The 16,540-nt window shown below is 43.4% G+C and overlaps 1 protein-coding gene across 9 annotated transcripts in view; it reads right to left on the bottom strand.

Moving 5' to 3' along the window:
• ATE1 (arginyltransferase 1) overlaps window positions 1–16,540 on the bottom strand; it is a 158,862-nt gene that overhangs the window by 25,171 nt on the left and 117,151 nt on the right. For 7 of the 9 annotated variants that reach the window (XR_009252697.1, XM_058697973.1, XM_058697972.1 and 4 more), the window contains one exon: window positions 15,145–15,265. The exons of 1 other annotated variant lie outside the window; for it this stretch is intronic. Coding sequence is in view for 6 of the 8 variants with exons in the window: in XM_058697973.1 (XP_058553956.1) it covers window positions 15,145–15,265 (121 nt within the window). In the remaining 2 variants the exon portion in view is untranslated. Of the gene's footprint in view, window positions 1–15,143; window positions 15,266–16,540 lie in introns of those variants that run through there. One more of the 9 variants, XR_009252698.1, reaches the window with a different exon arrangement.

The raw sequence follows: 16,540 nt of genomic DNA on the forward strand, positions 1-16,540 counted from the left end.
GACTCCACGCTGTCAGTGCAGAGCCCGACGTGGGGCTCGAACTCCTGAACCTCAAGATCATGACCTGAGCCAAAATCAAGAGTTGGACACTTAACTGACTGAGCCACCCAGGCGCCCCAACAGGGTGTTTTTTAAAAGAGACATTAAAAGATAGAGCTCAATTTAGAGTCACTAGATCCCATTTGACTTTCCCGAAACCATCATTTTATAGAACGAAGATTATGCAAATTTAGTCAACCAGCTCAGATACACTTCTTTACATGTAGTCAGTAGATCACAGCACCTCACCCCTCCCTCCACACACCCTCTAACTGCATTAACCCGAAAGACCTTGTTTTTTGGTTTCATTCAGTTTTGAGGAATCACCTGGCATTACTTTAAGATGTGTATCAAAGCTCCCACATGAACAATAACTCGCTTCAGACTGAGAAGGCCTGTGCGGAAGACAGGTGGAGAAAGAGCCGAGGACAAAGTTCAAAGGGCATAGCGTTCCCGAGCTCTCCCTGGCACCTGCATCACGGGCTTCCATAGCCACTGTCATACTTACAACCGACTCCTTGGAAGAGAGGCGTCTTTACGAAGGGAATGTAACTTAGATCTGAACGTGAAATTAGAACTCAGAGTTCCTGATGCCAAGGTTCAGACGACTGCAGTAAACTCTGCTGCTGTCTGTTCAAAGAAATGATCTATGCAACTTAACATTAAGTAAGCAAAAAAGAAATTAAAAGAGGAAAACACAAGTGGTATTGATTTAAATTTCCCCTAACATACTCAAATCGTGTTTACTTAGAGTAAAATACGTTTTAAAGGGCATCTGTGACTGCATCATAAAATCAACGGACATAGTATTTCAGTCCAGAGTTTGTCAAAAGAGGTAAGCCTCTAAGGTCGTATCTTTCTTCAAAGGCAGACACATCTGGAGAATCCAGACACTTGGTAGACAAAGACAGTTATGTAACAAACAACAGTGAGGAGGTGTTTTAAAAATTGGGCATACAACTGTGTAGTTTGCTAAGATACATGATAAACAGTAATATTATTGTGTGATACCACAGAATACAATTTTGTTTAGTTTTATATGCAGTTGTCAGTTAACTATCTAGCTAGGACATAATCTTTAGAATACCTGATCAGTAAAATTACAAGCTGAGGCCCCAGTGAAATATAAAAACACGAGAATCCTGACCAAGATGGACAGCAGACCACTTACGAGAACATAAAGGTCTGTGCGACCATCCTGAATCCACATCTGCCACAGCAGAGGAGAGGCGGAGAACCATTCTGGCACCTCGCCAATGTACTGGTGACTTTTCTCACCCAAAGCCCATGTATGTGTGCATACACAAGGCTAAAACACAAAACGAAAACCATGAGCAAAACTGCTATCTTAGTTACTAATATCACTGGAATTAAGAAACAGAGAGGCCCGTCAGCAACTGACCAAGAAAGCCTGGAGAGACAGAAGTGCTCTTAAATAGAAAGAAACCAATTCAAACTTGTACCATTTTTTTCTTGCCTGTAGTCCAGTTTTTGCCTATGGCCCAACACTTCCTCAGGCTCTTGATGAGTGGGCCCATTATTTCAAACACACCAACTACACCTGACAGGCTCAAAATATCCGATCTAGAGCCCCCACCCAAAGCTGTCTAGGGTAGTAACTGGTCATTCAAATATGGCCACTCAGGACGGTAACGTAGCTGTGTGGGGCACATTCCTCGGTCTGTCCTCAGCTCTCAGGGCCAGGGATCGCTGCACGTACATACCACATACACACAATATCGACCACTCGGCAAAGGACTCTCAACAACTACAACTGTGAGATGTTCAGAGAGTAATTTAAATAGGTCCTTCCAGGGACAGGAATACTCTTACTACACTCGCCCAACTCAACTTCTTTCTACTACTAATCAGTTGTTTGCCTCACGAATACTGATCGACAGGTAACAGCAATAGTCAGTGAGGTGAATGTGAGTCAGTGGAAGGATGAATTAAGATGATAAATGCTAAGTGATGAGCACAACAGGTGGACCAACCAATATTCATCGTGGCAATCGCTGCTACCACGACTACGTCTATCAGAACAGAAGGAGAGCAAAGTTGGAGTGAGAATCCAGAGCTTTCCCCCCCATCCTCGTCTCTCAATCTTAGAACCAACTCAAAAATACTGGAGTGCCTCCCATGAGTAAAGATGAGTAATGGTCAGCACAGCTTTGTTTCAGCTGTGTTTGCGAGAAACGCGGAAATGTGTACTGTCACACTGGAAAATCCCTTTTTTACAGTGGACCATATTCAAGAGTTTGGAAAACACTTTCTTAAAGACTTGCCCTCATCTGAAACTGCAACTCGAATCTTCTGCTCCTAATAGAACAGAGAAGGCGGGTGAAAGGGTTCACTGTAGTGAAGTCCAGCACAACTATGGAAAATGCTACAAGGTTTATGTGATGCCTATCACTTGATGCTTCAGAATCGTATACCTTACCTTTATGTAATGCATTCTAGTTTTTTAATAGTGTGATCCTCACAAAAAGTCCTAAACATTTGGAGGTCCCAAAACATACTCGAATCCTTTTCTTTGGGGTACTGAGTTTTAGTTCTTTACGTATTTTGGATGTTAACCCTTTATCAGATATGTCAATCTTCTCCCATTAAACAGGATGCCTTTTAGTTTTGTTGTTTCCTTTGCTATAAAGAAGCTTTTAATTTGTATGAAGTCCCAATACCTTATTTTTGCTTTTGTTTCCCCTGCCTCAGGAGACCTGTCTAGAAGGAAGTTGCTGCAGCCAATGTCAAAGAGCTTACTGCCTATGTTCTCTTCTAGGATTTTTATGGTTGCAGGTCTCACATTTAGGTCTTTAATCCATTTTGAATTTATTTTTGTGTATGTTGGTGGGAATGCAAACTGGTGTGCATTTTGGAAAACAATATGGAGGTTCCTCCAAAAGTGAAAACTACCCTATGATCCAACAGTTGCACTACTAGGTATTTACCCAAAGAATATAAAAATACTAATTCAAAGGCATACACGCACCCTGACGTTTACAGGAGCATTATCCGCAACAGCCAAATTATGGAAACGGCCCAAGTGTCCACCAACCGATGAATGGATCAAGAAGATGTGGCATATATGTATACATATACGTATACACATACATATATAAATATACACATACATATATACATACACACGTATACACACACACACATACATACACACAATGGAATAGTAGCCATAAAAAAGAATGAAATCTTGTCATGTGCAATGACACGGATGGAGCTAGAAAGTATTACATTAAGCAAAATAAGTCAGAGAAAAACAAATACTGTATGATTTCATTCGTAAGTGGAATTTAAGAAACAAATGAGCAAAGGGGAAAAAAAGAGAGAGAGGCAAACCAAGAAAGAGACTCAACTACAGAGAACAAAGTGATGGTTACGAGAGAGGCTGGTGGCAGGGGGTGGGGGGGTGGGTTAAACGGGTGATGGGGACTAAGGTCTGCACTTGTTATGATGAGCACTGGGTAAGGTACGGAAGTGCTGAATCACTGTATTGTATTCCTGAAACTAGTATTATGCTCTATGTTAACTAACTGGACTTTAAATAAAAACCTTAAATTTTTTTAAAAAAAATCCTTCATTTCATGTAGTCTGAATGCCCCACTTCACAGATAATGAAACTGAGGCTGAGAAACTCGTGACCCACCTAAAGTCACAAAGCTAGAGTGTGGCAGAACTACTGTCTTCATACTTCTACTTTAAATACTGTCACTAGGCATTCATGCTCCAGTGACCTGCTATTATATGGGAGTAATGGTTAAGTATTAAATATAAATAAAGTTAATAGACTGGTTTTGGAAGTTGTGAATAAATAATCAGAAAATGCTACGAAAGATACTAAAAATTCAACTGAATGTAACTACCATTCAACTCGCGATTTGGACGACCCTAAGAACACAACAATGTGGTATGTTGGTCAACGTGACAATCCCATCAGCTCAAGGACCTTTAGAGTTAGAATCAATGACCCATCTTAAGACCTAAACGCAATGCACATTCCAGTTAAGACATAACCTTTTGGGCTCAAGGAAGGCAAACTGTGGTCAGCAGACCATGTAATCAGGTAAGAACACACTTGGTCATGGGCTACGTGTCCACCTCTTTGAGATACGAGGTCACTGAAGAGGCACTGTAAATAGGCTCTGGTTTTGTCTTTCAACCTGGAAAAAACCGAATTAAGAAGGAAAATGTCTGAGGGGCCCTTGGGTGACTTAGCCGGTTAAGCGTCCGACTTTAGCTCAGGTCACGATCTCGGGGTTCATGAGCTCAAGCCCTGGATCAGGCTGTGTGCTGACAGCTCAGAGCCTGGAGCCTGCTTTGGATTCTGTGTCTCCCTCTCTCTCTCTCTCTGCCCCTCCCTCGCTCATGCTCTCTCTCTCTCAAAAATAAACATTAATTTTTCTTTTAAGAAAGACTCATTTTTTAAAATAAAATAGTAAAGAAGATGGAGTGTATCACATCTGCAGGAGGATAAGCACTATTTCATGAGACTCTGGCTTCAAATCTATATATATATGGACATGACACTTGCACACACACGTAAGCACCGTGTACCGGCTGGAGATATAAACTATGTATTTTTCAATGAGTTGCAGTTAAAACCGCAAAAAAACAAAGACAGACAGGTGTTCTCAAGATCACTGTCTGTACAAAATGAGCTTTTTCTGGAAAACAGAACTCTATTTGTTCTCTATCCTATACTGACGGGCGGGAGGCCCTTGATCTTGTGTTTATGTTGCCGGGGGCTAGAAACATCAGAACTGTTTGATAAGTAAGAAGGAGCTTCACTTAGGGACATCACCACTCTTACATCTAAATGGCACGAAGGGACGGAAATCTCCGGCCGGTCCCTGTGGACTGCCATCCTTGCTCCTTCAGTCTTCTTCAAATAACTCCACCTTAATGCGACTTAGGCTCCCCAAACCCCAGGCCAAAGCTTGTCATGCCTCCAAACTGTAAAATCAGACCCTCTTTCTTCTCTGGACACCATTTCCTATCCTTGCAGGGAGCTGTCAGCCCATCATCCTGGTTTTGGGACCTCCAGTCCTTTGACCCCTTCTATGACATGTAGCTCCATTTGTCCCTTCGGTTCCTTTCTAACTGAATTCAGATGCCATCACCATATTCCCACCATTTCGTTGCCAACAGCCTTCAATTCTTGCCCTTCCACGGCAACGGCCTGACAAGCCCACACCCTGGAAGCCAGACAACGGTCTGCCTTCCCCAGGCCGTCAGAGAAGCATCTCCTCTACATGATCTCACCCTCACGGACTCTGACAAGGACTGGCCATCAGCTCTGTCTCCCATTCTTCTTACCCTGCCATCTCCCCCCCTCCACCAGCACCCATTCCAAATGGAAAAGAAAAGGAACCAAATGAGAAAGCATCCAACTTGTTGCCACCACACCAATCTATTTCTCTTCAGTGCACTGAGCCCTTCCTCACCCTCTCCTACAACAAAGGGTCCTTACGATCTAAGGCTGGTCTTCCTGTGTCCTTGATTTTCCTTGTGCTTCGTCCCAGAGACCTTGATACACTGATTTCCACCTCTCTCTTATTGTTCATCCTTCTCTTTGCTAACTCCCATCCGCTTTTGACAATGTTCAAGTCTCTCCCACTTTTTAAAAGTCTTCTGCCATCAGATTTACCTCTCTAGAGTTACTATCTTCAAAATTCATATTTGATCATGGTCGCCTTCTTAACTTCCACTCAGTTTTTAAGCCTTGACGACACTATTTTATCCTTGTCCAAACGAACACAGGTCTTGCCAGGATCCTCCAAAGATGCTTCCCAAGCCCTGTTGGCAGAATCGGACACTGCCATTGCTCCCCATTTCTTGAGCATGCTTCACGTGGCTTCCATGACCCCACACTCCTTTGGCCTCTTCATCATCTACTCAGTCATTCCACAGTGGGGTTCCATAGTGGGGTTCCTCGGGCTTCTCGTCTAGGACTGTTGTTCTTCACTCCGAACTAGGGCATATTCACTCGTAAGGCTTCCACACACGTACTAGTGCCTCCTTCCCAGCCTGTTCATCAGTTTAAGGTCTGTATGTCCACCTGCCTCCTCAACGTCTCTGTCCATGTCTCCAAACACCCCCGATTCAACATGTCCAAGCCGAACTCACCATTCCTCTCCTCCTCCCCCCACCCCCCAAATCTTCCCCTCTGTTCATGTGCTTCATGTCACAAATGAAGAGTAAGCATTAACTCAGTTCGTGTCAGAACCTAAACTCTCTCCCCTCACCCTCGCCATACACAATCACCCAGCCGGTTCCATATACCCCACCTCCTGAATATCCTTAGCATCCGTTTGCTCCCATCCCATTCCCAACAGTTACCACCCACGTCCAGGCCACCATCATCCTTTGCTTGGAGTACTGCGTGCAAAACCCTCCTGATTAGTCTTCCTACCTCCGGTCTGAGTCCTGGTCACTCTCCACATGTGGAGTAGAAAGGACAGAACTTCCGGATGCCATCAGGTGCCTAAACCCTCTCCTGGCCTTCTGGTGCTCTCGGGAGAAACATCGAAGTCCTTACAATGACCAGTCCTTCGCTAGCCAGCTAGATCTCCCCCACCCAGCCTGCCCCCCAAACTCTAGGTGTGCTCTCTGCCCCCTGGGCCTTCTGAACATGCTGTTGTCTCTCCCTGAAGCTCTTGCATTCCCTTCCTCTAAAAATTCTGAGACGTCACCCAAGAAGCATTCCCTGCCCTCCCACACCCTGTGCAGATCTGAGCTGAGGACCCTCCTATGTGAACTAACTGCACCTCTCTCCCCCAACAGGCCACTTATCACACTTTACGAAAACTGCACGATAGCTGTCTGCGTCCTCCGCCAGCCCTCTGAGGGCGGGAGGACTAATTTACCTCCCCGTCATAAAGCATAATACCCGGCTGAATAAGTATTTGTTGAGTGAATGATTTTATGAGTTCTTCACACTTATGATTCTAATTCTGCCTGGCTCCTCCAACTACTTTTTAAGTCCACTACTTCCTCGTGTTCACGGTCCGGATGCGATCTGCGCCAGTGCAGCTGACACGGTCAGCTAACGCTAGGGACGTGCCACCTCGACCTGTGCTTCTTCTGGATTAGACACTCCTTGGGCACTGCCCTGTAGCCCCGAGCCTCATCTCTGACTCGCGGCACCCCTACTGTGCACGGTTCTGTGAAGGGTCCACCGGCCCGCCCTGCTTCCTTTCAGATGCAGCGGCCTGCTCTCCGTTTGCACAGGTACAAAGGACAGGGCAGAGACACTAACACCCCATGAGCTAATCAACAGCCAGTGGAGAACGAAAGCCAGGTGAGCACATACGTCTTCCTTTGGTCCCTCAGGCAGTCGATTCTGAAATAGGTTTCTCAAGGGACTGACGTCCAGTCACTAAAGTGCCGGACCGCCCTGTGCACACACACACTTCCGTTATCTTCTCCTCCTCCCTTCGCTAGTTCACCCGCACCAGCCCCCACTCCTGCTCCCATCAACGCAAGCCCGCGTGTCAGGATCTGCTTCTGGAAGGAAACCCGGCTGAGAGTCGCTTCGGCATCAGAATTTTTCCTCTTGCTTTTTTATTTTGGTAGCAGTTAGCGGAGCAGGTGGCTTTACTTCTTTCCCGATTGTCAACAGGTCCTTCCTAATTTCCGACAAATTTCATCTTGTTATCAGTGAACACGCTACAGAAGCATGAACAAGTCAAGTCTCCCACAAATGATACCTATTTCAAATGAATGGCAGCTAGGAAAACACATTTCTTACAAGAACAGGAATTCTACCCCAGTTTCCAGATTTATATTAAAAACATTTTGCTGGCATCACATAAAAGAACACTCCTAAAATAAACAGACCTTCTCATACCTTCATGTTATAGCTTGCTTATTTTCCTGCAGAGAGACTGAATATTAACGGACACAAGAGAGAGAATCTGAACAGTTTCAAAATACCTTGCAGACAAACGCAGTGACTTCATTCTTATATTGGAGCTGGGTGTGAATGATCTAAGAAACCTTCGGACTGTGGCTTGTCTTTGTCTCAGCTCCTCCAGCAGCCAGCAGACACTGCACTGAACAGCAAATGATGCAGGCTCCAAAACAGAGCATCAAACCCCCTTCCAGAATTTTTTCCCACTAAGCTAATGATTCACGTTCTGTTACAATGGAGCCACAAGTTAAACCAAGAACACTCACTGATAATTCACAAGTGTTCAATTAATGGCACGACTTAGGGTTGATGACAAGCTTGATGGCATCGAAGGATAGGATCTTTTGCCCCTTCTTTACTATTTCATCTTTAATCGTTATTCCATCAGGTGTCCGAGATCACTGAATTTATGGGCTAAGCAAAGTTTAATTTAAATTCTCTGTTTTTATCCTTGCCTTCCAACATCAAAGTTTTTAAGTTTTTAAAATGTGTTTAAGACCAGAATGCACTGAAATCATTAATGCTTACAGAATGTCACTGCTTTTTGAGTAGTAAGACATTTTTACTTTCATTACAATAAAGTATCCCTGTGAAGTAGTTACAGGTCTTCTCAAAATTTTCTGAAGTCCACGGGAGAGGGTATTAAAAGAACTCTGTTGTTGTCATATATCCATGACAGTAATCTTGTTTTTATCAAAAAGCAGGTGGAACTGATGCCTTCTAACTCTGACACATAGGTGTGCACCCCACTTATAATATATTTAATGCCTACAAGCGAGATGCCACAAAGCTCCCTAACAAATAAAAACAAGTCTCTTAGGTACTCCATGGCTTTGCCCAGTACTGCGGTGCACAGACTGAACCACATTTCCTCTACGTCATTAAGATTCACATTTTCACACATTCTGGTATTTCTGAAACCCAGATGCATCTTACAACTGACAGAGTCATAGTCTAACTGGCAACATTTTTTCTTTCTTAGCGGTACGTAAGATAGAGGACTTAAAACGGACGGTGTCTTCCATTCAACGGCGTATCATCGTTCAGCCAGCACTTAAGCAGCTGTGGGCTTTATTTTTATTCTCTAAGTGACATTTTGGACAACCTCTTCGTTACATTCAGAAATGTCAGTTTTTTTATTCAAACGAACAAAGCACTACTCTAAGACGCCACACATCAAAGCCAGGCACAACTAGCATTTTTTTAGACACGGTCTGAAGTGTATTGGTAGTTTCCGGCCTACTGGAATGATTTCAAAACGGATTAATTAATGATTTCAAAATCATAGGATTAATTCAATTTTAAAAACTGGGTGACCGTAAAAGGAATTGTTTATTTTTAAAAATTGATCTGTTCCATAAGAAAAGACAACAGGATCAGGGAAATCTTTCTTTAACAGCTAAACGGAAACCTCAAGTCTGCTTTTCAAAGTTTTTCAGAGCTATTTCAGTCTGCCTCTGGCCAGGGCTCCAGCCAGCTTCGGTCACTGGCTTACTGCTCGCGCGTGCTTTACTGAGCAAAGACTGCCCGGTAAAAATTTGCAAAGCAGTAGTTTTAAAATTTCTCTTGTGCGAGTCTGGCTGTAAAACACTGAAAAAATGCACACGGTCTTTGCAACTGTTGGAAGTTTACCTTAAAAGTCCGTCTCAGGTTTTCTGGTAGAAAGCGCACACGCTAAAATGTTACAATCCTTCGGTGTTACGCACAAATATCGTAGGAAAGGCCTCTTTCCTTGCTCCTCTCTTGCTCCTTTCCTTGCTCCTCCTCATTAGAAGACCGTGTCACAAGGGGGGAAACCTCGTTTCTCACTTTTAAGCCAGCAGTCGTGTTAGTGCTACACTAACATCTGGATTAGAAAGGGTACCTCTGAGAAACGGGTAAGCGGGAAAAGAGAGGAACGCTAGAACGAAGAAGCATTTTTCAGCAGACAGAGAGTAAACTGAAAACTTACAAGGCTTTAACTTTCTATGTTTCTACGTTTGATGTTTTCCACGTCAAAAATACGTTCTCCAGGTTCACCAAATCCAAACAAGCCAAATTTCCGAGAACATTTTGTCTCGACGCCGGGCTTCGGCCGCTCCTGTCTCCACCCAGCTACGTCCCGGCACCACCACCTTCACCAGCAGCGAAGAACTTATGTTTACTAAGCGTCCAGCAATCGAACATCATTCACTCTGCGACTTCAAGCGGGAAGTCATCCTCAGATCCAGCTTCACTGCACACCTCTGGTAATTAAGAAAGACACTGTCCACTTAATTGTAACTTCTCACTGCAGCGCATTTTTAGGAACCCTCGGAAGTTCTGGTTTATCTTTTTGTCATTCTGCATTACTTCCTAGTGACCAAGGCGACACTGTGGCTGAGGGTACACCCTTTGGAGGGACCGTGAACACAGTATTCAGGAAGCGAGACCGGGCTTGGAGAAACCAGGCAAGCGAATACAGTCAGAATTCTTTCTGAACCTGATCATCCCACACACAGTCAGAGTGGGACTTGCTTTCTCGATGGGCATTTACGACAGAAACTACGACACTATAGAAAAAGTGCCAGGGAACCATGCCAGCAAGAAAGAAGAAGGCAGTAAAGAGAAGAGACAAATGAAAGCATCAAGTAACACAGATTGGAGTCTTGGAAGTTCAGGGTTGAGCTCCTTACACTTAGATTTTCATTAACTGGCTGCAAAAGGTAAAATGTCTTAGAAATCCTCTAACTTGGGGAAATGCAGCAAGCACTAAGCCAAAATTAGGTGCTGTCCTTTTTACAGCAAACTTAAATTCAATATTCTGATATCATGACTTAGACAAATTAGGAAATTTCTTGCAATCATTTTCAAGTATGTATAGAAAAGAGGGAGTGAAATCTAGACTAATCTGTGGTAGAATGTCTATACTGCTGTAATCATCAGTAGAGACAGAAATAAAGATCATTCTACTTAGCTTCTTTGAAATAAATGCTAAAAATAAGTACTTATAAAAATGAAAGAGTAGTATCTGAATTAAAATTATTTTAGGGGCGCCTGGGTGGCTCAGTCGGTTAAGCGGCCGACTTCGGCTCAGGTCACGATCTCACAGTTCGTGAGTTCGAGCCCCGCGTCGGGCTCTGTGCTGACAGCTCAGAGCCTGGAGCCTGTTTCGGATTCTGTGTCTCCCTCTCTCTGACCCTCCCCCGTTTATGCTCTGTCTCTCTCTGTCTCAAAAATAAACGTTAAAAAAAAAATTTTAAATTATTTTAAATCTCTGGTTAAAAAACAAGCATCCGGTGATATTTTCGCAGTAAATAATATCTGAGGAGGTCAATCACGAAACATTCCATCACGTGCTGAGGATCAACTGGGGTAACGCAGGAGGAACCGGAGATGGTACTTGGGAACCAGCATATGCTCAGTGAGGTTATCCTTTTTTACGAGTCTGGAACCAAAGGGACTTTTTCTAAGTAGGCTCCACGCCCAGTGTGCGGCGTGAACTCCCGACCCCGAGATCAAGAGTCACATGCTCTACCGACTAAGCCAGCGAGACCCCCCCCAAAAGGATTCTACTACCAACGATAAATAGTATAACACCTGTACGACATTAAGAGTCAAATCAAACCATAATTTATCATGGTCCTCAAACCAGCTCCAAAACATCCGCTTTGCTTCCAATGCCTCTTATGAAGTATCGGTGGCAGACACTGCCTGTCACCTAAGTAGTGGCATTTGTCAGCTGAAGCCCCAAATCAGTGGCCCAGTAGGTTTTGCCTTACTAAAAGGAAGAAGAGACACAGAGTACTCAGAAAAAAACAACACAAGTGTGAAGGATGATTCCTGCTCTGTTGTTTAACCAAGCTATGCAGAGAAAAAAGATCCGGATGAGAGCATAAAAATACTGACAGTGATTACTGCTGTAGAAAGAGATCGATGGGCCGTTCCAATATTTCTTCCTGGCATGGTTTTATGCATTTGGATAAATCTTCTACTACTGTTCCCAGTAAACATTTTTTAAAGATAATTCAAACAAAAGAGGCAACATGTAACTGTAATGCAGATTTTTGAATTCTACACATATCCAACTATCAATTTAATAAGCAACCTGACAGATTTTTTACTTAAGAATGGTTTGAGAAACTTCTAAATTCCTTTCTTTGGAGTAGGCAGAGTTCCTGAATTCAAAAACAAAAGACCTATTTATGAACCAAGGGACGTCTTTAGAATTTTCCAAGTTGCTCCCTTTTGTCGGCCCCTCCCCTCCACCATACATGAAAGCAGTAACTACAACAGGTTTTTACCCTTATGCACACTTCCTCGTTAAGCAAATAACCATATAACCCCAAACCTCCAAAATGCGGGAGGTAGGGGAGTAGGGGGTGGAGGGCAGGGAGGAGTAGGATTTCCAGAGGCTTACATCAATTCAGGATAGAGAGAAATGCAATTTTTCTTACAAGTGGCTCCTGATACGCCTTGTAGCCGAACTGTTTTTACAGAGACCTGTGGCGATCAGCTGTGCCTTCTGCAGAGTAATGTAACTACTGAACAGCTGGGAGGAGAAACAGATTTAGTGGAAAAAAGCACCATGCCGACTAACAACGGTGTCCATATTAAACTCCGTATTTTGTCTGAGTCAGAGTTTGGGTCACGTAAAAGTAAAACGGACCCAAGAGAAGAGAACGGTTTCTCACAGATTGCCATTTAAATCTCAAATGACCATGTTTCACAGCATGCTCAATACCTTTCAGCATGTAACTGCATTTTAATTTCCTAAAACCACAGGACGTAAGTCTGATTTCAAATAGTGTCTGGACTGTGATATTCAATACTGATAAAACTGTACGGTGTTCTCTTGCAAGTTCCAAAGACTCGGCATACGGAAAAGGATCTTCCTTTTCTTTGAAGAAGAAAACTTAGTCCTCTGACTTTTGTAAATGGATTCTAAACAATGAATATATTAAGACCTAGAGCTTATGCCGTAAGAACTGGAATGTAACAGATACAGGAGAAAAGCACGTCGTGCACACTCTTCACTCACCATGGTGTGGTCCCGTCGAAATGAGACTTCAAATTTTCTTTGCCATGAAATGCTCCTCAGTGCTAACTTCAGAAAATGAATTTGAAGTCTATTAACATCAATAAATCTTTACTTGAATGTTCAGTGCATGGAAATTATTCAGTTACCTTTTCAGCTTTCTACAACAGACAGAGCCTGTGATTGTCTTAATCTCCAAATACTATATAAGAGAAGCAACCTTTAAAATAGATCCAGGAAAGAAAAAGGGGACAGTGAAACGGCGTCTTAAGTTTGGGAGTCAGAAACCAATTCGTGATCATTTTTATTTAGTTGGAAGGAACTTATCCACTTTTGTATGTGAACGTGAAATAATGCAGTAAGACGGTTAGCTGTTCTCACCAGAAGGAAATGACTCTGAGCTGCCCTTGAGAAAAGCTAAAAAGGAAAAAACAATTTTTTTTGAAGGGACAGCAGGTAAGTATTTGCTTTCCTCTGAACTACCACTGCCTTTCGCTTTGAGCCTGACTCAAACGCTGACAAATTCAGTACGGCTGTCTGTAAGCAACGCGTCTGTCTGTCTGATCAGTCAGGTGTAATTCTACTTAAAATGAAATAATGAAATGCTGACAATCGGAGGTGCAGAACTATAAAGCCCTGGTTGTTCTACAAACCCTAAATGTCTAGGAAGCCTGGGGTGACCTCGGGGTGTCTGGTGTAGGAGTCAGGTGGGTCCCTAGGGCCACTTGTTCATCAGATTCTAAGGTATCACCATGTGTAAGAAGTGCCCACTCTTGATTGCATAACAGCTTTTCAAGGAGATGCCAAAATACAATGAAACATGAACCAATTTTCCTTTTTTGGAAATAAAAAACCTCATTTGTGGCGGGGTCGGGGGTGGTAAAGAACGCACATCCTAGAACAGAAGAAATTCCTGCATTTCTTTGCTTGTCCCTTTGTCTTCCTATTTGATCTTCCCATTTACTCCCTGCCCCTCCCCCGGCCTTTCCGTTTCCCTTTTCTGATTTTTCTCCAAGCTTAGACCACGGGTGACTAGACAGAAAATGTGACTGTTAACTGTGCACCGGGCACCTCCTCTGGCAGACGTCAGTGAGGCACAGGGGGAACACCCAGGAACTCCAGTCTGAGGAAAACACACATGGGGAGTCGATGCCCACCACGAGCACCACAACTCGCGCCTGATGGACGAAGCCACGGGGGAACGCAGGGAGGGTGAGAAAGGCTGCTGAAAACTGAGCGAGATCTAGACAAAAGGGAGGTGACTAGAACTGCGTTATTTTTCTGGAGACAGGAATCAGAGCAAATAAAGGCAAATGCAGATGAAAGCCCGTGGCACAGTCTACGGGACATCGCGTGCTCATTTGCCCAGCCATCGCCAACCCAGCAAGACGAGGGGGCTATCCTCAGTGTGCCTGTCTTACTCTAATCTTCATGACAGCTCAGCAAGGTAGGTTCTATTATTATCTTAATTCTGAAGGTCAGGAATCTGAGGCCAGGAAGATCCCGAAATTGCCCAAGGGCACACAATTTACAGGCCGATGATGGAGCCAGGATCCACCTGCAGGGAGTCTGACCCCAGGCTGTATGTGCAAGTGTCTGTGCCTACCACCAGCGCACAGACTATCCAAATGGGGAGTACCAAGAGATAAGACATGGCTAGGGCTGGACTGCGTGCGCAGGAGGTGGAAGAAGGGACGGGAGAGGAGAAGCACCAAAGATGTAAGAAAAAGTCAACAAAGTATTGTCAACAACAACAAAAGTATTGTCACAAAACCCATCCCAGCCTGTTGGCCTTCGGGAAACCATTCCCCGGCCTTGTTCAGTCGAACTGGTCAGTATTTCTATCTTCTTTACCTAAACTAAACAGTCTAGGGAAGAATTTTTATGCACTGTGACAGCTGTAGCAGAAATGGAAGGTGGTACCAACGCTCAAAGTAGAAGGAGACGGGTTAGTAAGGAGCAGAAGCACATGAGGTTTCTGCATTTATTTCCAGAAGCGAGAGTGTTGTGTGTGTGCACATGTGGTATCTCCCGGTCTTACACACACGTGCGCGCGCACACACACCATACACATTCTACGATAGATGAAAAGCTACCTGGACCCTATTAAGAGCCAAAGCCACACACAAGGAACCCAAAAACAATGCCAAGGATTTCTGGCAGAGCTCTGCTCCAAACGTACCTGCTTCTGGGTCCTGGTTGAAACGGCAGTACTTTGAGTTCTCAAGTGAAGGCAGGCACTGTTCGATGGGCACCCAAACGTACGTCTCAGGACACAACAAATCAGAAGGTCTATACTGACCCTAAAGAGAAGTGAAGGAACAAGAACACAGGCTTTACAAACACAGTAACTTCCTGGTTACAAGGCTCCAGAGTTCCAGGAAAGGTTTTAATCACAAATTTAAACAAAGTCAACCAGAAACAGCTTTACTGTAAATACTAGCTGTCTCTAGTAACTGCTTTCCTATCTCAAGAATGCACATTTGATTCAAAAGCTCTCTAAAAGCAATGCATCACTATTTGTGATGCCTGTATTGATGTGGAAGATTCGAGTTTCTACTTCCTTTTGGAAGAAATATTTAATATAGGATTCTTGCTGAGCTGACTGCAAAGAATACCCAGTTTCAAAATCAAAGTGAACTGTCTTTTCATATATGAAAGCATAATTTATATATGGAGTGAACTCATTTTCAAAAATGAAATTTTAGAAGTTTTTAATTTGTAGATTTAGTTGATAACACTCATTCCATTCCAATGTACTAAAAACTACTGCTTTGTCAAGAAACTTTCATGAACAATCTAAACTGATATATGTAAAGTTTAAAAAACATTACAGAAATTTTAGAGAAACGTCTATAATTCTCTAGCTTCTTCAAATATGCCATTTTGCAAGAATGTTTTATATATTTATAACCCAATTATGTACCCCAAGTCTAAAACAAAGACTACACACGAGATGCTGAGGAAAAAAAAATCATTTGCCCACAGGTACAAATTATGTGAAATCATTTAGTGAAAAATTTCAGGAGTACCAAAGTTAGTTAAAAATTCCAAATATCTCTTCTCTAAAATTGCAAACTTCAAAACTCATTACAGAGGTTAAAATCCAGTGCGGTGTCTCCCAATTCTGTTTGGTACAACAGAACGCTTACCCGTGTTATGTAATCTTTTATTTCCTAACCTACTCCATTTTGGTTTTTTTAATGATGCTCCTGAGCCATAAAAAATGCTTTTATGAACGGCAAATGGGTCACAATTTCAGAGTTTGAAAAACACTATCGAATGCCAAACGCTCTACAAAGAATACCACTGTTATGGGCTCCACGCTGTCACATACCTTTATGACAGACCAGCGCTCTGTAACCGGCCCGCCACGTGGTCACTGTATGAAGCCCCACTCAGACGTACAAGAAACACCACACCCCCCAGTATTCGAAGCAGTCAGAAGTCCGCAAGCTAATGGGGGAGACCGTACAGAGAGTGTGTGCAAACTAGTTTCTTCTTGAGAAGCCGGGAGAGAGTTCAAGAAGGATGTGGAGTTTTATTGCGGATTTAACAGACTGACTGGAGTTAAGTCC

The sequence above is a fragment of the Neofelis nebulosa genome, chromosome 13 (genome assembly GCF_028018385.1).
Source record: "Neofelis nebulosa isolate mNeoNeb1 chromosome 13, mNeoNeb1.pri, whole genome shotgun sequence".
Taxonomy (NCBI): Eukaryota; Metazoa; Chordata; class Mammalia; order Carnivora; family Felidae; genus Neofelis; species Neofelis nebulosa.